General features: G+C 39.4%; 1 protein-coding gene across 1 annotated transcript in view; it reads left to right on the top strand.

Annotated features, from left to right (window-relative positions):
- LOC144493854 (putative ATP-dependent RNA helicase DDX60) overlaps nucleotides 1-23816 on the top strand; it is an 84010-nt gene that overhangs the window by 35079 nt on the left and 25115 nt on the right. Inside the window, exons 16-26 of the mRNA XM_078213427.1 lie at nucleotides 673-822; nucleotides 5877-5996; nucleotides 7895-7990; nucleotides 9479-9594; nucleotides 11709-11842; nucleotides 13446-13555; nucleotides 15444-15548; nucleotides 17030-17158; nucleotides 18210-18337; nucleotides 21543-21701; nucleotides 23065-23203. Coding sequence (XP_078069553.1) covers nucleotides 673-822; nucleotides 5877-5996; nucleotides 7895-7990; nucleotides 9479-9594; nucleotides 11709-11842; nucleotides 13446-13555; nucleotides 15444-15548; nucleotides 17030-17158; nucleotides 18210-18337; nucleotides 21543-21701; nucleotides 23065-23203 — 1386 coding nt within the window. The remainder of the gene's footprint in view (nucleotides 1-672; nucleotides 823-5876; nucleotides 5997-7894; nucleotides 7991-9478; nucleotides 9595-11708; nucleotides 11843-13445; nucleotides 13556-15443; nucleotides 15549-17029; nucleotides 17159-18209; nucleotides 18338-21542; nucleotides 21702-23064; nucleotides 23204-23816) is intronic.

Below are 23816 nucleotides of genomic sequence, written 5' to 3'. Positions count from 1 at the left end.
GAGAAAGAATCATTGGAAATAAATGTTGTATCAGAAACAAGAGCTTGCAATCTTTTATTACTTTCAGGAATTGGATTGGGGAGTTGCAGCTTGATATCCCTCCAAATGAATTCACTGTCTGAGAAGGTTCCGGGCAGGATTCTGAACATCGCTGAATCATTTTTCAGTGTTGCAATTGACTAGAGTTACAGCGTGTGCTTTAGGCATGAAAATAGGGAACTGCATGCAGCTTCACGAAGAGAAGGGGAGGCACCACGAGAATGGGTAGAAATGCTCAAAGAACTTTCAGATTAATTTTGCAAATTACTGAATGAGCTGTACTTCATTTGGTGCTGTTATTTGGGAAGAAACGGAGGGAAGACCGGCCCCTAATTACCTCTCCAGTCTTCAAGGCCCTTCATTGCTGCCTTAGCATTTATCTCCTGCCGCTCCTCCACTGGTACTCACTGAGGTTGGTGCTTTTCCAGAAGGAAGAAAGGAAAATTGACCACTGCTTCCCCCTCCAGTGCTATCAAAGGTTAGGTGAAAGAAATGTATGCAGCATATACCTGGGTTTACTGGTGTTGATATCCCCCTTTTTGAGAACATGGGCCCCGTGTGTGTATCATTCATGATTTGGAGCTGATTTTATACATGCTGTTAATGTTATTTTTGTATCTAAATTAATTACAGCGAGAACTTCTAGATGCAGTAGACAACAATGAATCTGCGGTGATAGTTGCTCCAACCTCCTCAGGAAAAACATATGCCTCCTATTACTGTATGGAGAAAGTTCTGCGAGATAGCGATGATGGCGTATTGGTGTATATTGCACCCACAAAGGTACAGTTCATTTACATATGTTTAATAAGTAAGTCTGCTTTTAAGTAAGTCTGCTTTTAAATATAAAATCTAGATAAAGGATCAAAGTTGATCGTACAGGACAACGAGGAATTTTGTGATTCCCTGGAGAAAAGCTGTGTTTAAGGGACTCATGATCCTTGCACACCCGAGGACGGCAGAATCAAATTGTTCAAAGACAAGTGGAAAATAAAAGCAGATTACTGCGGATGCTGGAATTTGAAACCAAAAGAGAAAATGCTGGAAAATCTCAGCAGGTCTGGCAGCATCTGTAAGAAGAGAAAAGAGCTGATGTTTTTAGTCCAGATGACCCTTTGTGAAAGCTAAAAGGCTTTGTTGTCTTTCTTTCTTTTCCCCCCCCCCCCTATTTTATCCCCCCTTTCCTTATCTTTTCTCCCCCCTTTGCTTCCCCTTCCCCCCCTTTTCTCAATTTTACCCCTCTCCCACACATCTCCCCCTTCCCCCCACATCTTCATCTGTGACAGCTTTACCCTCTGATTTCAGCGTCTCTGCCATTTGGCCATTCACACCTTCTATTCTGTCTAAAGACTGCCATTAGCAGCCTTTCTCCTTGTTTTTGTGGCTAAGAATTACCTTTCATTCCCTCACTCTACAGTATAAATACTCCCACTTTCTGTGCCTTTTAGCTTTCACAAAGGATCATCTGGACTCGAAACGCCAGCTCTTTTCTCTCCTTACAGATGTTGCCAGACCTGTTGAGATTTTACAGCATTTTCTCTTTTGGTGACAAGTGGAAAATGTTGTTTCGGTGATCTCTGGCTTGGATTTGATCCATTTAAAGCCCTGTAGATTGTAGAAAGGGCAAAGTTCTGAAATTTCAAGACCATGAGAAATAATGTTCAGTTTTTTTATATGAATATATGTGGAAAATGGTCTCTTAAAATACAGCAGCCCAAGGGATGTACCAAATTGATTGACCCCTGGCCCAGTTTCATTCTCCTCGACTGATCACCCATTCTCTCAGGCTTATCTCCACTTAGTACAGATAAATTATCAGCCTGCCTTTAAGCCTGATTCAGTAACAGTTACATGGTAACCTCCTGTGGTGCTCACTCCCATGTCATTCTGATCTTCTGTTTCGTCGGTACAAAATAAGTAAGACCAGGAGTTTGAGAAATCAGCGCGATTGTTCTGCCACTGGTGTGTGAATTTTGCAGGCCCAAGGATGTGTTCTTCCAGTACTATTTTTTCAGAAAAGATCAGAACCAGGCTAATATTCAGAACCAGGCTAATATCCCTCATTACTTTGAGGTTTAACTTCCAAGCAGCAACAGAGTCTTCCCTACCCTATGTGAGACCATGAGCTTTGTGAGTGGAAAATCATGTCTCACAAATTTGATTGAGTTTTTTGAAGGGAAAACCAAGAAGGTAGATGAGGGCAGTGCAGTTGATGTTGTCTACATGGACTTTAGCAAGGCCTTTGACCAAGGTACCGCATGGTAGGTTGTTGCATAAGGTTAAATCTCACGGGATCCAGGGTGAGGTATCTAAATGGATACAAAATTGGCTTCAGAAGCCAGAGGGTGGTGTAGAGAGTTGTTTTTCAAACTGGAGGCCTGTGACCAGCGGTGTGCCTCAGGGAGCAGTGCTGGGCCCACTGTTATTTGTCATTTATATTAATGATTTGGATGAGAATATAGGAGGCATGGTTAGTAAGTTTGCAGATGACACCAAGATTGGTGGCATAGTGGACAGTGAAGAAAGTTATCTCCAATTGCAACGGGATCTTGATCAATTGGGCCAGTGGGCTGACGAATGTCAGATGAAGTTTAATTTAGACAAATGCAAGGTGATGCATTTTGGTAGATTGAACCAGGGCAGGACTTACTCAGTTAATGGTAAGCGTTGGGGAGAGTTACAGAACAAAGAGATCTAGGGGTACATGTTCATAGCTCCTTGAAAGTGGAATCACATGTGGACAGAGTGGTAAAAAAGGAATTCAGCATGCTTGGTTTCATCGGTCAGAACATTGAATACAGGAGTTGGAATGTCTTGTTGAAGTTGTACAAGACATTGGTAAGGCCACACTTGGAATACTGTGTGCAATTCTGGTCACCCTATTATAGAAAGGATATTATTAAACTAGAAAGAGTGCAGAAAAGATTTACTCGGATGCTACCAGGACTTGATGGATTGAGTTATAAGGAGAGGATGGATAGACAGGGACTTTTTTCTCTGGAGCGTAGGAGGCTGAGGAGTGACCTTATAGAGGTCTATAAAACAATGAGGGGCACAGATCAGTTAGATAGTCAATATCTTTTCCCAAAGGTAGGGGAGTCTAAAACTCGAGGGCATAGGTTTAAGGTGAGGGGAGAGATACAAAAGTGTCCAGAGGGGCAATTCTTTCACACACAGGGCGTTGAGTGTCTGGAGCAAGCTGCCAGAGGTAGTAGTAGAGGCGGGTACAATTTTGTCTTTTAAAAAGCATTGAGATAGTTACATGAGCACAATGGGTATAGAGGGATATGGGCCAAATGCGGGCAATTGGGATTAGCGTGGGGGTTTTAAAAAAAAAAAGGGCGGCATGGACAGGTTGGTCCGAAGGGCCTGTTTCCATGCTGTAAACCTCTATGACTCTATACATGTTTGCCATTCAGAGTACAAAGGAGTCCAGAAGTAGGACTGCAGGAATCTGTCCAAACCAAATTCTTCAAGTACAAAGATGTTTGCAGTGTTTCTTGTGTCTGTCCCATGAAGGATACCTGGGAGACCTGCAGAGAACACTTAAGTGGAACAAGTGAAGGGGGCACTCAATAGAGTGTATACCTCACGCAGTGTTAATTCAAGCTTATTACAATTACACAGCTGTCCCTTGACTTTCCCCTATTTGGTTGATGCTCTGTAACTAAAGGTTGGAAAAAAAATCATTGATTAAGAGCTTGTACTTAATTGAGGAAACCTCAGGCCAATCCACCACTAACAGCCTGGTAGATGAGACTCTTAATCCAAGGGTCGTGATTTTAAGCCTCATATTAGCTGATTTTTTTTCTTAAATATGTTTCATTGATTTTTTTTTTAACCAATGGCACAACTTCACAGTTAAGAGCATATAGTTTTAATTTCCAAGACTGGCTCTCGCCCAAGTTTATTGATTGCTGGGAAAAGAATATGTATTTTTGCCATTTCAAGAACTTGACTGTTAAAACAGTTGCTCTCAGTAGTTGCAGTTTGTTTTTCCATTAGCTGATTTTGCTGTGTAGGAGACAGTTATAATACACAAGCGTGCAAAAAATCCATAGTTCAACAACAGGAAGCAGATCTGCGTTTAAACACATCTCTTACTTTAAGCAGTCTGACACTGGCACTGCATCTTTGTATGTGCAGGAAGTGCTGCCCCAGCAATTGATGACTTAGGCCCTTGTTTTCCTTGCCCCATCTTTCTTGAATAGCAGTGTTATGTTTGCTATCTCTGGAATGTAGGTGATTCTGCAAGGTCACAATGAATACATTCACTCGCCGGAATTCTACTGCCCTGCCCGCCACGGAATCAGAGCGGGTGAGGGGCAGTCAATGGAAACGTCTGTTGACCTTTGGCGGGAATTTCCGGCCTCAATCACACTGACTATCTTTGTAGGTATCTCTCTTAAATCTCCAGGATGGAGATCATTGTTTTGGGAGATTTGTCATCTTTAGTCCCATTAATTTTTCCAGGGCGCTTATTTACTAATATTAATTTACTGAAGTTCCATACTCTCACTGGACTTTGATACCCACAGTTTTCAGAATATTTGTGTGTCCTCTACCTTGAAAACAAATACAAAGTATTTTAGTTTATCTGCCATTTCCTTATTCCCCATTATAATTTCTCCTGTCTCTGCTTATAATGGGCCCATGTTTACTTTTGCTTAGCTCTTCATTTGTAAGCACCTGTAGAGGCTCTTGCATTTCTTTCTAGTTTACTTTAATCTTTTTCCGTCAATTTCTTGGTCATTGTTTGCTGAATTATAAAATCTTCCCCCTTACTAATCCAGAGCCACCAAGGCCAGTTGCTTTCCCTGCCACCTTCGTCACCATACCTTGATTGAGATCAGCTAAGTTCAGACAAATGTGTTCTCCTATGTGGCTCAGTTCCTCTTGATAAAGTCTCTAGGCCATTCAGGGAACTTTGAATTTATTTTTTGACATTTATTTCTGTAAATAAAACAACTTGGTTTGAAGTAGTTCGGTCTTGTATACTTTGTGAATATATTTTGAAAATCAAAAAGCATTTAATCAGTAGTGTTTGCCTCTTCCCGTGTCCCCTCATTAGTGCAAGCTCAGTTTCATAGAATCACTCCTTTGCAGAAATAGAGATTTGTCTATGATATAAATGGAATACATTTCAAGGACAGTTCTCACCACAAGCCAGCAGTAGAAGTTCCTCCTTGTGGCAGATGAGTCATGTGGCCAATGCCACAGTTTATTGTTTTCATGTTAACTTTGATATATTTGTTTAAGCAAGAGTTTTTTTTTAAAGAGCATTAAAACTTTTATTAACTTTATTAACTTTTAACATTAACTTTTAAATTTTAGTATGCTCCAGAAATATGCTAGCACCCTAACTGGAATCAAATAATTAGCATTAATGCGTATCCCAAAAGGATTGCATCCTTGATTTCAATTCCTCTCGGGTGAGGATACCCAATTTCAATAAACATACAATAATTAACTCTGTCCAGAAAACGCCGAACCAACATCCAGAGCAGCTAAAACATGGGAATAAATTTAACTGAATGCAAAGGAAAAGTGTGTGGGGTGTATCCGGGCGGTTGATAATTTATGTGCATGGCAAAGAAAATAAAAAATCTACACCCAACACATTGCCTCATTTCTCAATAAATGTTTGTTAAACTGTGTTGCTCTAAGGACTGATGGTTCTGTTTTCCAGTATTCAGTAAATCAAGTTTGTCATTATGCTGCTGGTAAACATAGTTCTCTCAAAAGTCTGTGCAGCGGCTCATCTGAAATTGTTTTTGTTGTTTTTACTTGAAGATTTGATGCTTTAAGTGCCATGTATTTAATATTTTAATGACTAGGCTCTTGTGAACCAAGTGGTAGCAACTGTTTACAACCGATTCAGCAAGACTTTACCAGATGGAATGGTGGTGTGTGGGGTTTACACGCGAGACTATCGGCAAGATGCTTTAAACTGTCAGGTATTTTGTTTTCTATTTATAAATAAGCTAGAATTCCGAGTGGAATTATTTTATAATTTATTTCTGACTCTAAAGTTGTATTCCAAGTCTTTAGCTTACGATTCATCCGCGCTTGTATCCTGGTTCTTTGGCAGATATTGATGCTTTTTTTTCTCACTTGCTCCTACAATTCTCTGGACAGAGGATGAAAATCATTACAAATTCCTCTGCCTCTATATGTGCCAGATTTGTAACTTAATTCATTTTTTAAGATGAATTAAAGTTGGCATCCAGAGGTCATGCAACGTGTGTGGGTGCGTGTTCATGTTTCAGCAATGTCTTGTATTTTTTTTTACTGTGATTTTTCTCTCCCCTTGGCACTTGTTGTCATGGACCTTTGTGTCAGTTGGTTAAATTATTTCTACTATCACCATTCTGTTCATTAATCAACTCAGTTGAAGGGAGGGATATGAGGCAAGTTACGCAAAAGGGACCTTCGCATCCACAACTTTAGAGAGGTTTAAAAACCTCCTTAGCGCATCAGTGCAGATGGAGGTCACTCTTCCCAAAAGAAACTGGAGCAGCGAATTCAGTAATGAGAATGCCAATTGTATTACTTCATTCACAGTATATTATGCTTTTAATAGCATTGCATGAAAGAAGGTATTTCAGAGCCAGCTTTGATTTGGCAAGAGGTGTCATATGGTCAGCCACAAAGATCTGGAAATTGCTGTTGGGGTTAATGCCTCTTGTAAAATGAAGAATTTAATCATTGCAGTGATATCATTGATTTCTAACTTTTAGTATCCAAATGTTGTCAAAATGGCTTTATGCTGGCAAAATTGTAGATAATTTTTGATGCAATATAGCAGGGTTATTTTAATAAATTTTACATAGCTACATTAGGGCTTAAATACAATAGGATAAGTGAAAAAAGCTGAAGAATTTGAAACTGGCATTTACAGTCGCAGAAAATTGTTAACTTTCCTGAAATCTCCAAGGAAGATTTGTTACTATTGCCCCACAAAACACTGATTTTGTTTCATAGGAGTGTATTTCCAAACCGCAGAAGAAATGTGGCTGTGCACCTGGTGGTTCTTTGGTTGAGTATATTGCCTGGATCTTTTGAGGGCAGAGGAAGTGTAGCCTCACTATTTGAGCAGGGAAAGATCCGGACTGGGACAGAAATAGGAGGAAGCAGAGTCCAGTTGGTGCACATCGAGGGATATGTATGGGAGTAGGCGAAAGAGAAGCTGGATTAAACAAATCCAAGAGTAGAGATTAACCAGCTGCTGGAGATCTGGATTATTTTTGTTCCCTAACCAATGTTAGGGAATCGTAGGTTGGGTTAATTAAGTTAATCATAAAACTGCTTCTATCCTGTCTGAAATCAGTTATTTTGCATAAAGCAGGGATCAAACCTAGAACTTCACCTCATCTGTATTTCTCAGCTCCTCATTAAATAAACAATCAGAGCAATTGGGAGGCATTAGTTTGTATACTAGCCATCTGAGATTAAAAGATGTAGCAGGAACCAAACAGAAGGGGTTGTCACTTGCTGATCGTAGTTCATAAAAGAAACAGGAGAGCACATTTTGCCACTTTGAAACAGCATAATTTTCATGAGTGGCCAAAACTCCTTTGAAGCAAAGCAACTTTCCATTTGCGAAACTCAGTGCAGGAAAAGATAGCTAAGCAAATTCAACTTTCACGATTGAAAATTCTAGAAATGTCTGAATTGAAATTTGCAATTTTGCTGTCTGAATGGTAACCTGGCAGAGTGGATTGCCTGTCCGTGATAGAACTCACCTGATTTGCGTGCCATAGTTGCTCAAAATTATCCTCATATTTGAAATTGACCAGGAATATATTTATGTTGGGTCAAATCTAAACGTGTCCAATCCCAATGTTTGTTTCAGATTCTCATCACAATTCCTCAGTGTTTAGAAAATCTCATCCTTAACGCTCAACGACAAGCCTGGGTGAAGAAGCTCAAATATGTAATTTTTGATGAGGTAAGATGGAAATGTGGTGCTTTGAAGACTGAAATGACATTAATTTAGGAAGAAAAATATTAAAATCACAAGTGCTTTTGAAACACAATCCTGTGTGTGTCCCTTTTGACTTATCATTGAGAGTAATGTGAGAAGGGAGAAATAAAGCAGAGAGCACATTAACTCACTCCAGGAAAGAACTGCTCCAAAAGAAGCTCAACAGCTGAAAAATCATAATTCCCTTAAATCGTTAAATATTAACTTTCCTTATTACGGAGAGCATATTGAATTGTGTCCAGTGAGCCAGTAGGCTTGGAATGTCATGAATACTTCCCTTGGTTTTTGAGTTAACTGGTCTCAGCTAGGGTGATAGTTAGGAGATATGGCTTGATCCTTGTCCCTGGGCTACGTTCCCACTGCAGATTGCATCCAATAAATGTTGGAAGTATCCATCTTTGTTAATTGATGACCGGATCAAATTTAGCTTCAGTCATTTCTTATCAAGTTATCAGTCAGTTATGTAAGCTTGTGTATGAAAAGCAAACAAGCAAAGAATCATCATTATTATTAGAACTCCTGACTTGGAGTATTTACCATTTTGAGGAGAGAAAGTAAGCAACATCCTGTTCTAGAGAACAGCCTTGGAAAAGACAATCACCTAATAGCATTGCCTGAGTATTTTTAACTGAAATAAATTCTACAAGAAAGAATTTAATACAGATAAGAGTACCATTTATTAATTTTACATTTTGTGGGTAAAATTAGAATCATTAAGTGAATCCATGGTCATTTCATGTAACTACAACTTTGAATTATGTAGTGATTCACTTTGAAACACAATTGCTGTTGCCTGAAATGATCTCAAAGCATAAATTCATCTAGGGTCTCTGTCATCCTAATATACAGAGCTGAATATAGTAAATTAATTTTACGTTTTCTGTTGTCAGTCACTTTCTTTATTGAATGTGATGCTAATGGATTGTTTATATGTTCTGATAATGAAATCAGGAAGTCACATTTGCCAATATTTTGATGTTTTATTAAATGAAATGCCATAATGATGCTGGAGGAATGGGCAAGATAACAAAACCAGAAAACAGAATAAAGATAATCTAAGAAAAATATTGTCTTTTGAACTCCAATAATCCAGTTCGAATTGGAAATAACAGAAGCCCATGAGAATTTTAGAAATACACAATTATCAACTGCCCAAAGAAATCATTCATATTTATTTCCCGAAATGTACATTATTAGTTTTTGAAAAGCTGACTTGAGATATTTGGCTTTCTAAATGTGAGCATCCATCCAAGGTTAATTACTAAAATGTTTGCTTACAACTATTCCCAGGATCCTTCCTATTTGACCATCTCTGGAAATTCACCCAATCTGATGCTTTGCAATGAAATTGTTGTTTTGTAATTAAATAAATTTGCCATGTTCGTGATTGTTAATTTTTTTGGTAGTTCAATGATTTTAATGCAGGTTAGTTACTGTACTATGTGTTTATAGGTCCACTGTCTTGGTGGAGAGATTGGAGCAGAAGTCTGGGAGCATCTGCTGGTGATGATTCGTTGTCCATTCCTGGCTCTATCAGCAACAATCAGCAAACCAGAAGCTCTTGCCCAGTAACTTTTAAAAATAATTTTTGCTTGGATTACTGTTTTATGCAACTATATTTTGTTTCTCACTGTAAAACCGTATCATGCAGTCTCAAGTGTAAGCTATCTGTGGACTTGATGGTACTTCATCTATAACTGTTCATTTGTCAGGTTGAATTCTTCTCTTAGGATACCGCAAAACTTTTGGCAACTTATGAACCTAAAAGTAGTGAAATTCTGTTGCTTTCAAGTTGTGTTTCTGCAGTTTGTTTGGAAGGGGATGTTGAAATAAATCACAGGGACTGTGTTTCTCGAGGAATTTTTTTTTTAAGACTACTTCAGAATCTGGGATCATTATTGGTAGAGTAGAGAAGGCTCTGGGGAGATTTACAAAATTAAGGTGTTTTGCTTGAATAATTAGGATTAAACAGTTGCACTGGAAGGATAGTCAGATTTAGAGTGTAAATTTAAAGATAATTGGCAAAAAACAGAGGGGGCAGAGAATTTATTTTGCAAAGCAAATTATGATGACCTGGAAAGGGTGGTTGAAGTCATTTCAACAGTAACTTTCAAAATTGAATTGAATAAGTAGGAATATGATGAATACTTGAGAGGAAAGAGCTCTTTCCTCTCAAGTATTCATCATATTCCTACTTATTTAAGTATGAATAATTGGATAGATTTTTCCAAGAGCAAGGACAGGACTTTTGGACCAAGTGGCTTCCTTCTGCATAATTCTTAAATTTAGTGGAATGTATTTCCTATTCTATCCCCAAAATCTGACCTCTGTCTACAATTTAGAGGAACAAGCTTTTTCTTAACCCATGTTGTTGCCCCACTCTCATTGGTGAGCATGCTGGTTGCACTTTTGACCAGTTTGAATATAATTGTATTAAATCTGAAAAGGGAAAGATAGATTCTATTTTATATGTTTTGTTTTTGGGCCACAAGTGATGCAATGACACCTGAGATCAGCTGAGAGTTTTAAGTCCTACAAACTCTCTGCAATCACAGGTTGGATCTCCAAATTCCTGCTGGCCTGATCATTGTCAATATGTTGAAGGGTTAGAATGCAATCTGTGCAGATCCAAATGCCACCTTTCTAATCCTCTTCATGACCTATTTAAAAAAAAAATTGGTGTCATCATCTTGGGTTAGGATTCCGTTTGGAGAACAACTGATCAAATTAAATCTGACAGCACTGCTGCATATTTCAATATGCATCACTAATTGTTGGAAATGGGGCTAGTCGTTTGAGCTATATGGATGCCGTGTCTTAATTCCAACTCTCCCTGGTTCCTCAGTGTGTTCCCCTCATCTTGTGTGTTGATACTTGCTGCTCATTTGTGTTCAGCAGGTTGGCTGATCTCTGTTGAGAGGTTTCTTAATTGGATTAATAGCAGACTCATTTTGGAACCGAGCCAAAACTGGGCGGCATGATAGCACAGTGGTTAGCACTGCTGCTTCACAGCTCCAGGGACCTGGGTTCGATTCCCGGCTTGGGTCACTGTCTGTGTGGAGTTTGCACATTCTCCTCGTGTCTGCGTGGGTTTTCTCCGGGTGCTCCGGTTTCCTCCCACAGTCCAAAGATGTGCGGGTTAGGTTGATTGGCCATGCTAAAATTGCCCTTAGTGTCCTGGGATGTGTAGGTTAGAGGGATTAATGGGTAAATATGTAGGGATATGGGGGTAGGGCCTGGGTGGGATTGTGGTCGGTTCAGACTCGATGGGCCGAATGGCCTCTTTCTGTGCTGTAGGGTTTCTAAGATTTCTAAGATTTCTTTTAACAGCAACTTCTGTATTTGTGTTTTATTGGAAGACCAGGACCAGCGGGATTCACACATTAGTGAGAGGAAAGACTGTGGTCCTGCTATAATCGGCAGACAGTGAATAGGTTAGCAGCAGAAACATGAGGTAGGGGAAGGTGAATGGGATAGACAGAAGAAACTTACAATATTTTCTATTACTCTTCCTAAATAATTACTGACCCTATTGCCAGTATTGTCTTCTGTCTAAGTGCCATTTCAGGTATGAACACCATTTGTGATTGCAGCAAGGGGCGTTGAACCTTACAACTGAGAGGGAGAAAAGTAGTAATATTCTCATTTAAACTTAACTACTATTTGACCATTTTTTAAATAGGTGGCTTCAGGCAGTAAAGAATTACTGGCAACGAGCAGATAAGACATTGGAGAACCCTGTGAAAGTTTCTGGTGGGAAAAAAAAGCAGCAAATGAAAATGCCAAGAGACCAAAGATCCTACAGAGTCAAACTAGGTATGGATAGCTGTTCCGTTATGGCTTTTTATGCCACAAATATGGCTTATTTAAGCACCTTCTGTTCTGAGATGCACTTTATTGACTATTGTTTTCTGTTTGTTAATGGGATGTGGGCATCGCTGACAAGACCAGTATTTGGTTTGCCGATCCCTAATTGGTTAATTGCTCGAAATAGGACATATTTTCCTCTTCCTGCATCTGGATCTTCAGGACACTGAAATAGAGGGAAATTGGGCCAGGAGAATTGCACCTGTAAGACAACCCACCCAACCCAATCTTCATCGCATTGGTCAGTTGATCCAGGATGTTAAGCAAAAGGGCACAGCTGTTGGCCTCCATATCCTGTGGTTGATCAGAGTGTGTAAATTCTCTCATTTTCTCAGTCTTGTATCTTCCATGAATGAGGAAAAGGAGTTTGGATGTCATCAATTCACAACTTTTTTAAAAGTTTGTTTATTAGTGTCACAAGTAGGCTTACATTAACACGGCAATGAAGTTACTGTGAAAATCCCCTAATTGCCACACTCCAGCACCTGTTCGGGTACACTGAAGGAGAACTTAGCATGGCCAATGCACCTAACCTGCATGTCTTTCGGACTGTGGGAGGAAACCCACGAGACACGGGGGAGCGTGCAGACTCCACACAGACAGTGACCCAAGCTGGGAATTGAACCCGAGTCCCTGGCGCTGTGAGACAGCAGTGCTAACCGCTGAGCCACCCTGATCATTCACCATTTATTTTTAATGCTGCCTGAATATAATTCCGATCAAGTTATATGCCATGCACATTGAGATACTCATCTGGAGGTATTATCTGTAGGATAAATTGCAGGTCGCAGTAACATTTTGAGGGTCTTAGATGAGCATAGAAACTGAGTGAAGGGTGATTACCTGGCTCTTAATACATATTTCCTTAGACCAGCTTTACCTGTGGTTTTCTTTACCATCTATAAATTTTGTTTTATCATGTCAAACAAGCTACTGAAGATGCAGGAATACCTGGTTTCATGTTAAATAAAACAAACTGAATATGTCATAAAACTAACAGAAACTGGTGATTCTGAGTTCACCGTTATAGTTGATGGGAATCATTGGAGCTATTTTTTCTTCACACCCTTCCTATTTGAAGATGGCTATTTTTATTGGATGTTGATTCCAAGGATGTTGGGTCTGCTCAGTACCCAATAGCAAATCTTCATGCATGTATGGACAAGTGCTATTATGTTTGGTAAACATTTATGACATTACAACAGAGCCTAATCAAGCCTAACATTGCAGAGACTAGAGATGAAACCTTTCCCTCTTGGTCTGCAGATTTGGTACCCCATAATGAGACATTTGGGAAACACATTAGGATCTCATGGTTATTATTACATGATAAGGTCACAGAATTTGAGTACTGCTTTATACTAAATAAATGCATACATCCACATTGACAAATCAATGAGATCATTTTTCAGTTGGTCTGCTTGATCCTGATTTGGAAAACTGGACTTGCAAGTGGGATTTAGATTTCATAATTAATTGAATCAATTGGGTTTCTGTTTGAGTGCCAATGTAATGGATCGTGAGTTTACTTATTTTCAACATTTTGTTTTAGTCGTCTATGGAGAACGATACAATGACCTAGAAAAGTACGTGTGCAGCTCAAATGAATCGGGGTTTGACTTTGTTTCCTATCATCCCTGTGCAGCTTTAACCGTGGACCATGTAAGTATTTCAATCATTTAAGTGAAAATTCCATAAAAAGGAAGAAGCTGCATGTAGCAGCTTCCACGTTTTCAGGATACGCAGGGATGATGACAAGACAGGAAAGAGTGCTATGGTCTATCCAGCCAGTCCTGCAATCAGTGATATTGGGTATCTGTATATACACACTTTACTCCCACTTCCATACATGGCAGCTAAAATTCCATGTTTGCCTACCTTTGTATGAGTTGAAATCTTTTCTTGCTTGAAGGATTTCAGCAAATCTCCATCCAGTCTTATAAACTGACAGCCTTATCCCACAATGCATTAATCATGCCTACACAACTACGTCTAGATCTTTAATAAAAAATAAGCATTTGTTCCGGTGCTGATCACTGCGGGACATTACTCGTCCCAGGTTTCCAAACATCCAAATCTGCTTACAATTACTTTCTGCTTCAGACTTGCCAACCGGTTCTCAGTCTAACTCGATGTATTGCCAACGATGTGAGAGGCTTCAGTCTTGTAGAGATGTCTTTTATGTGATGTCATTTCAAAAACATTTTGGAAGTCTTAGTAAACAATGTCGACTTGTCTTCCTTAATCCACTAATTTAGTAACTTGTATTGTGTATCTAATAAATCCCTCTATACAAGTATCTCATGTATTGCATCCCTCGAGCCCCTTTCCTATTATTGATGTCAGATTAATATGTCTATATTTACCTGAGTCCATCTTATTTTAAAGATGTGAAGTATAATGGTCTCTTTCCAGTCTGGAGAAACCATCCCAGAATGCAATGAGCAATTAAAAATACAGACTCATGGCTCGCACAGCACCCGCCTTAATTCCATGACTAAGTGGAAATTACTTGGGTATAATCTGTCTACAGAAAACAGGACAAATCTGATCCAGCAAATTATGGCTCTATCATACTATTCTTAATCATCAACAAGAAGTGGAAGGTGTCTTCAGTATTATCAAGGAGCATTTACTTATCGATAATCTGCTCAGTCTGGTGCTGGAAACTCCAGTGATCATTATAGCCTTGGTTCACACATGGACAAGAGCTGTATTCCAGAAGTGAGGTGAGAGAGACTGCCATTGGCATCAAGTTGGCATTTGAGCAAGTGTCGCATCAAGGATTCCTAGCAAAAAGAGTACTGTGTAAATCGGGGAAAACACTCCACTGACTAACTCGAAGATGATTGTTGGTGACCAATCAACAATTTTCTTTCTGTTCAGAACTGACTTTGATCTGTCAATTTCTCCTTCAAAAAAAAAAGGAAATTGGGTTGGTATAAAATGGGCTGCAAATTCACTATTGCCCTTTTCATGCTATCAGCAAAGTCAACAACCACACTTGATAATGTTGGAGATTCAGGGTATTATTGATATTCAGCATTCTGAACACTTGACTCGTGTAACAGTAAAGTCACCCAAATGGATCATCTGGTTAATGAGATCAGATTTGAGGATTTTTTCCCCCGATGTAAATCACTTGTGTTGTCCCTTTTCTGAATTTGATCTGCATGAAGAACTTTTGAAAAATTTGCATTTTTGTGTCCTTCAAGTTAAATTGAGATGCCTCTTGAGGAAATGCTTGTATATGGCTTCTATCTAATTCTGGCACTAAACCAATTGAAATATAAAGGTAATTTGTGTAGCATGCACAAGGCACCAGTTGCAACTGAAGTAGAGATTGAATATGCATTTTGTTGGATTAGTGAAACAATTTAGTTTAGTTATTGAGGTGTGGTAATTGAATGGGATGGAAATAACTACTCAACTAACTTAATTATGATCTTATTTGCCAAGTTGAAGAACCAATCTCGTCCTTTTAGATTCAAAAATAATTTCAGCTGCTGCTTAACCAATAAGTATAATAAATGTTGTATTTGGTTATTAGATTGAGACGTATGGTTTTCCTTCAGACCTCAGTCTGTCTCCTCCAGAATCCCTCCGATTATATGACACAATGGCTGAAACATGGACATCATGGCCTCGGGCACAGGTACTTTCACTGAAGCACTTGACATATTGTGATTGCCCACGTGCTTCTGGGGATAAAACTATATTTTATGTGGGATTATTTTCCATTTAAGAACTAGGGTCAGAATTTTACATTGTTTGGGCAGGCACATGCCCAACCCAGAAGCAGGTAAAATTGTGCGTGAAGACATCAAGTATTTGTCCTGATGTCATTGCACTCTTGCATGGTGTTTCAGTCGATGGGCATGAGTTGGAATTGCATCGTCTGACAAGAAACTTATTTAAATTAATTTAACAATGATGATTGGAATTTTGCATTGCCAATCTGCCTCTTGGGCAAGCCAATTGGCAAGGTTTTTAATGTTTTAGCTGCACCTTGATCCAGGATTCAATGAAAGTCGGGGCTCAAATAAAATTAACAAACATGTTTGGAGACTGAAATCTGTATATGATTGTGCTGCTTCGACAGTCGTGGCATAATTTTTCCACTGATACTTATCTTTTGCAAATCAGCAGCTTCTTCAGACAGCCCCACAGCAGCTGTTCCCCTGGGGAACCCCCAGCCACATGCTCCCATTTCTCGGCGCCTACCATCCCCTCTCGTTCCCCAATCATGTTCAGTCTTTCACAGGACGTGCTTCATGATGGGCGGCCACTAATCTGACTTGGGGCAGGCCCCAAGGGCAAAATTCAGGCCTAAGCCTCTCTGGAATTTTCTTGTATTATTTTTTGTAAAAAGCAAAATTGATCTTGTAACCAAGCTACTTGGGAAATAAACAATAGAAAAGCAGAGCGTAAACAAGAATTTTATTTCATGGAACATCTCCCATGCAGGTGGTTAATAACAAGTTGGCTGCAGGATATTTCTTTTGGCAGAATTCAGCTGAAATTTGGTGTGTTGGCCAAAAGGTTTAAAACTTTTGATAACTGAAGGACTCTAACAGTGAGTTTGGCTTCTTAGCCAACTGAGAAGTGAACAAGAGTTCCTATAAGCAGGATTCCAAAGTTAAAGAACATTGGGACCAGAGAGTTCTGCCTATGGTGGCTATTCCAAAGACCGTAATGATGCCTGTGTTGAGTTAGGAGTGTATAATTGTTCCATGCTTGGAGGGGATTTGAAGGGAAAATGTTGCCGGAAGTTCCAAGAAATCTCAACCCTGTATAAATCTCTGGAACAGTACTCGGATCAAATGAATAATCTTCCAATTTCTGATGAGTACCTGATTGGAGTCTTTTAGAAGGAAATTGAGAAGTTTCAGTTGAGCCTATGAGTAACTGTAGCAACTGTAATTTGAATATATTTTATATAACTGACTATTTAAGATTTAGTATAGTTATTAGTATTTATGATCTTTGATATTTTTATAGTAAAATTATCTGATCTTAGCAGAGTCCTGTGGCTTACTACTTTTCGTAAGTGCCAGGGGTTTAGCTTACAAAATATAAAAACACAATATCAATATGCTTCACACTTTTATCTGATTCTTTTATCTTTTCTGAAAGGAATTTAGTCCGGAAGAATACCAATGCTTCAAGGATAAAATTGTTATTAAAAAGAATGATGTGAGGAAATATGAAGCTGAACTGAAACAAGAATTGGAAAAATGGATCACTTCAGGACAGAAGGAGCAGGTATTAAGTCATTAACACAGTTGTGTTTAATTAGTAATGAAGAGCAAGGTTAAAATAAGAAATTTCTTGTATAATAGTGATAAAATTGATTAAATGTCCAGGGTGTCTTGACCAAATTGTAATTCAATCGAATAGAATATAAAGTGCCCTTGGAAGTTTTGATTTTATGTATTATAATGATAATAGGAATCGATAAAGGGCTTCCATGTTGAATTGATTCACCTCGTAACTCCCCAAATTCTACAAGACAGAGATCAGGAGCATGATGGAGTACTATCTTCTTGCCTGCAGATAAGCACAGCTCCAACAACATTTGAAGATTCCATCCAGGAAAAAGCCTTGTTCATTGGCATCTTCTCCAGCACCATTGTACTATGGCTGCATTGTGTACCATTTTTGAGGTGCACTGCAACAACTCAGCAAAGCCTTTTTTGTTTTACCACATCTTCCAAACCTGTGACCACTTAGAACTCCAACTGCAATGTTCTCACCTCCATTTAAAATCCTCATGGAAATCATCTGTAGAGATAGATAGGTTCCTGATTAATAAGGGGATCAGGGGTTATGGGGGAAAAGGCAGGAGAATGGGATGAGAAAAATATCAGCTATGATTGAATGGCAGAGCAGACTCGATGGACCGAGTGGCCTAATTCTGCTCCTATGTCTTATGTTCTTATCTGGTCTTGCCGATTTGTGGTTCTTTAGAGCTGTTAATTTCTTAATTCCTGGAGGCCTAATTAGAGTACTGACTCCTGTTAAAGCAATTTTATTAATTCCTCTACAAACATTTGCCCCGCACAGAATTCTTTAGGGTGCCTCTGCCATCATAAGATTAGTGAAATCTTTTGAACAACTTGGTTCCAACCCCCTCCCCATTACTACCTAGACATAAAACTATAATTTTAATCATCTCAATTAATGTTCAATTAGCTCTGTTGTTTTTACGAAATAATTAAATAAAAATGTGATTATTTGAGTGCTATTTATGATGTATTCTTTGTGTCTATACAATATGTATCTCATTTTAATAATTTGTCAATACCACCTTAAGGCTTCAGAAGTGTTGGAGAAACTGAAACCAACAAGTGTTGTGAATTCTACAGCAACCATGGTGAAGCAATTTCCCATGCTGGTTGAAGCCTTACAGAAAGAAAACCAGCTGCCGGCTTTGTTTTTCTCGTAAGTTTTTTCAATACTTGTTATTGAATGAGAAACTTATCCTAGTCTGTGCTTTTATAAAACTTTTAAGGTGTGGAGATTTCATTGGGAGTTAGAATGTGCTGAATGCTACGTGGGTTTTTGCCACATTACATTAACTCATAAATGTAAGCTCCAGTGCAATCAGCAGTCTAATCAATGTGATAGAAGCAAGACCCCTGCAACACCATCTAAGAGGAGCTCAGTTGCCAGAAATGATGAAATTCTTCAATTAATTATTGCAGCACAGCAGAACATATCTCCGTGAATGCTGATCATTTGCAGGTCAATTGACTGAATTTTAATTGATTGCAGTAGATGAAACATGCTTTGGTCAAGCTTTAGTTGATTGCTCAGCACTGCAAGTCAGCTTATTTACCCAGAGTTCATGTGAATATGGTGCCATGGTGTCAAAAAGCTGACAATGTAATCCTCATGAGCAGAAAATTGCCATTTAGCCTTGGGTGTGGTCAGCTTTACAAGCAGGATTGTTTTGGAGCAATGGTCATCATAGATCATCATAGAATCCTACAGTGCAGAAGGAGGCCATTCAGCCCATCGAGTCTGCACCGACAACAATCCCACCACTAGCCCCATGCATTTACCCTAACTAGTCCCCCTGACACTAAGGGGCAATTTAGCATAGCCAATCCACTTAACCCGCACATCTTTGGGAGGAAATTGGAGCACCCAGAACAAACCCACACAGACACGGGGAGAATGTGCAAACTCCACACAGACAGTGGCCCAAGCCGGGAATTGAACCTGGGTCTCTCGCGCTGTAAGGCAGCAGTGCTAACCACAGTGCCACCGTGCTGCCTTTTGAATCAGGGTAAAAGATTGTAAATTCATTATGGGCACAATTCAGTTATGTTTAAACTTTCTTGATCTTCAGAAACATTTCCAGCACCGGCACAGTGGTGAGCACTGGGACAGCGCCAGGGGCCTGGGTTCCGTTCCGGCCTCAGGTGACTGTGTGGAGTTTGCACGTTCTCCCTGTATTTGCGTGGGTGTCAAGGGAAGTGGCAGGGTAAATATGTGGGATTACAGGAATAGGACCTGGGTGGATTGTTGACGGTGCAGGTTTGATGGGCTGAATGGCCTCCATCTGCACTCTAGGGATTCTGTGATTTCATTGCACCCAGCTTCCGGTGTTACCTGGGTAGAAATCATTTCAGAGAGTCCAGGCTGTTTTTTTCTACATCCAGTTGATGTAATGGATTTTTAAAAAAGTGAGTTGGTTGTGTGACTAGAAATGTATGAAACGACCCCTTATAATTCACAAATATAAAAATGAAGCATGTCATTGGTTCTCATTCTAAGTTGTTCCATTGATTACAATTGAGTCTTCTGTTGTATGATTTGAGTGAATTGTATACATAGACACCATTCATTGTGAATAGTAAACTCTTTTATACCTGTAACTACACATTGATATATAGACATTGTCCATATTGTATAATCCGTCACATCTGCATAAGCACTATATCTGTTTATAAGAAATAATAACAATGTGCTGGAAATACTGAGCATAGAGGTTTACAGCATGGAAGCAGGCCCTTTGGCCCAACTTGTCCATGCCGCCCTTTCTTTTTTAAAATCCTTAAGCTAATCCCAATTGCCCGCATTTGGCCCATATGCCTCTATACCCATGTAACTATCTAAATGTTTTTTTAAAAGACAAAATTGTACCCGCCTCCACTACTACCTCTGGCAGCTTGTTCCAGACACTCACCACCCTGTGTGTGAAAAAATTGCCCCTCTGGACACTTTTGTATCTCTCCCCTCCTCACCGTAAACCTATGTCCTCTAGTTTTAGACTCCCCCTACCTTTGGGAAAAGATGTTGACTATCTAGCTGATCTGTGCCCCTTAGGTCTGGTGGCACCTGTGAAGAAAGAAACGGTCTATATTTTGAGTTGAAAATGGCTTCTTCAGAACCTCATTATATCCATTTATGTAATCTGCACACAAATTTGGACATTGCACAAGTGTGTAATACAGTTATACCTGAGCATAAACACTAACTGCAGTTCACTCAATGTTGTGTGAATATTATCCATTGTATGTAATCCACTTGCACATATACATGAACATGATCTGTTGTGTGCATTATTGCTACATTCATAGTTAGGTGTTGTATAATTCAGTTAAACTTTACATGAATATAATCCATGCATTTTCTCCAACCAATATAAAGTAAAACTAACAACACTAACTGTATGCTACATTAAGCAGGTCTGTTGGCTGATCACGTGGCCTTAAATGATTGAATTCTTAACCCTGTAAATAGGTTCACGGGAACAGCAAAAAGTGATTGCCATTTGATCATCATTAATGAATAAACTTTCATATATATCACTTTGCCTGCATGTTTAAAGGGGTAAAAGATGGCCATGAGTAGCATATAAAGGATGGCAAAACAGTTTTTAGCGAAAGGATATTGATATTCTTTGAAGGCAAATAGAATAGTGAGAAGAGAATATGGTTTCAGAAGCAAGATTTCAGGCAGAGGGGCAAAGGCCTGAAAGATTATGCCTTTAAAAAATGCTAAAAAGTCAGGAACCTGCAGTAATCTTAAAAGTGATTACACTCTGATCTGTAAAGCGAGCATCGTTAGGGTATGGCACAGTAGTTCAGATAATGGGAAGGATGTGCTATGATGCAGCCTAGGTGAGGGGATGAGTCACTGTCCATGAGCCAAGCATTTATCATCTGTGGTGAAGCTGTAGTGGAGGGAAACTTTGTAAGTGATTTCACATTTTACAAATTGATGCAGAGCAGATCGATAGCTGATGTTTTTCCAGGGAATTTTAAGTGGAAGGCTAGGAAACTCACTGCATTAGAGGGAATGGGTAACAGCTGGGTGATTTTCATACTAAGAATAGGCAAACAGTGAAAGATGGGATTGACGCAGGTGGTTTGGGGGAAAGGCAGTGTTTTTTACTGCAGAGGAAACCGGAGCACCTGGAGGAAACCCACGCAGATACGGGGAGAATGTGCAAACTCCACACACAGGCACCCGAGGCTGGAATTGAACCCGGGTCCCTGGCGCGGTGAGGCAGCAGTGCTAACCACTGTGTCGTCCATTGTGAGACAATTATTGCATTTTTCTTGTTTAAGGCCACACAAATGAAATACCTACATCTTCTTTCATTTAATATAGTTGTACTTCCTTTCAATTGTAGATTTAGTGTTTCTGTAGTAGAACGGTTAGCCAAAGAGACCTTTGTACATGTCACCAACAAGGAACAAATGAAAAGAGGATCAGATGATGCAAAGAAAAGAATTGAATTTGAAAACAAGCTTCGAAAATTATCAAAGCGTGCTGGAAAAAAGCAACCTTCGTAAGTATCATTGCTCACTTCGTGTTAGTATTTTCCAATTTAATCTGGTAAATTTAATCTTATTAATTTGGAGGAGGCATCTCAATACAGATGCGAATGAGAGATGCTGTACCGCACAACCTCAGCACTCGAGTGTGCTGAATTAGTAAAGAACAATCTGAAGGGTGACTTATTGAGTACAGTGTTTGGTTTAGTGTCTTATATAACTTTAACCTCAAGGCAGAGTAAAATTATGTGGGGTGTGAAAACTGGCATGTTGATGGGAACTTAGTGTGAGAAATGATCCTTGTGCCAGTAAAGTATGGGGGGAATATTTGGGCTGGCGACTTACTCACATGAGACTGGTGAGCAGCAGATGCCTGCTGTTGATTCTCAGGCAACTCACAGGAGACAATATTCAATTTTGAGTGGCCCCAAGATATTTGGTTTTATTCATTTTTGTCACATGTATTGGTATACAGTGAAAAGTATTGTTTCTTGCGCTATGCAATTCATAGAGTACATGGGGGAGAAGGAAAGAAGAGGGCGCAGAATGTGTTACAATCATAGCTAGAGTGTTGAGAAAGATCAACTTAATATAAAGTAGATCCATTCAAACATCTGATGGTAGCAGGGAAGAAGCTGTTCTTGAGTCGGTTGGTACATGATCCAAGACTTTTGTATCTTTTTCCCGATGGAAGTAGATGGAAGACAGTATGTACGGGGTACATGGGGTCCTTGATTATGCTGGCTGCTTTTCCGAGGCAGCGGGAAGTGTAGACGGAGCCAGTGCATGGGAGGCTGGATTGCATGATGGACTGGGCCACATTCAAAACCTTTTGTAGTTTTTTTGCGGTCATGGGGTCAGAGCAGGAACCATACCAAGCTGTGATACAACCAAATAGAATGCTTTCTATGGATGTATCTGTAAAAATTGGAGGGAGTTGTAGCTTACCACCACCGTAGCACAATTAGGAATGGTAAGAAAATATTACCTTGCTATTGACACCCATATCCCAAGAATTAAAAGAAAAACTATCCAATCCGTTTCCAGCAAGGGTAACTGAAAATATGCCATAAGCAAAACCTTTGACTTATTTGCCCTTCCCTAGCTACCTGCAATAAACTAATCAAAGTGTATTCACCATTCTATTTGTTTAGATCAGAAGACAGTTATAGAAACACAGGTTATTTTGCTCATCTTGGTTCATTTCCAAACTGTATTCTTAATGTACCTATTCTTAACAGCATCTATTTGCCCAATAAATTCAATTTTTTTGCCTCCATTATTCTGTTCATATAGTTTTCCAAAGTACTTTTCAGTCATTGGCTCATGTTTCAATCATGGCATTGTTGTTGCAAAAAATATTTTTCCTGGTTGCAGTGATCCAAAGGAGTCTTCTTTGTCTGACAACATGGTAATGAAAGAAACTGAGCAAGAAATGCTATACCAGAAACTTCAGGAAATGAGAAAGATTCCTCCGGATTGCACCTACGCAGTGGAAACTGCTGCAGACCGTAAGGTACAGAGCAAGGTTTTTTTTGTGATAGCAACTAATATTCAATTTGATGTAATTGTCTACAGGTTGTTGTATTTTTGTATTTACTAAATATTGGTTATGGTTCAGCCACTCTTGATTTGCTTCCTCACTATTGTTATTGGTGGTGGCTTCAAAGAAAAATTTGTAGCATTTCAATATATAGAATCATAGAATCCCTACAGTGCAGAAGAAGTCATTCGATCCATCGAATCTGCACTGATTCTCCGACAGAACATCTCACCGAGGGCCCCCCTCCCCGGCCAATCACCATAACCCCACACACTTCTCATGGCTAATTCATCTAACTTACACATTTTGGGACATGAAGGGGCAATTTAGCATGGCCAATCCACCTATCCTGCACAACTTTGAATTGTGGGAGGAAACAGGAGCACCCGGAAGAGAAAAACACAGACACGGAGAATGCAAACTCCACGCAGTCACCTAAGGGCAGAATTGAACCTGGGTCCCTGGAGCTGTGAGGCAGCAGTGCTAACCATTGAGCCGCCATGCCGCCCTCGGATATGTCTCAGAAATGTCCCAAAGCAAAATTGGCTTTGTTATAAATCTGTTATATTGACAAACAAGACACAAT

The sequence above is a fragment of the Mustelus asterias genome, chromosome 1 (genome assembly GCF_964213995.1).
Source record: "Mustelus asterias chromosome 1, sMusAst1.hap1.1, whole genome shotgun sequence".
Lineage (NCBI taxonomy): Eukaryota > Metazoa > Chordata > Chondrichthyes > Carcharhiniformes > Triakidae > Mustelus > Mustelus asterias.
This window is presented reverse-complemented; position numbering and strand designations above follow the sequence as displayed.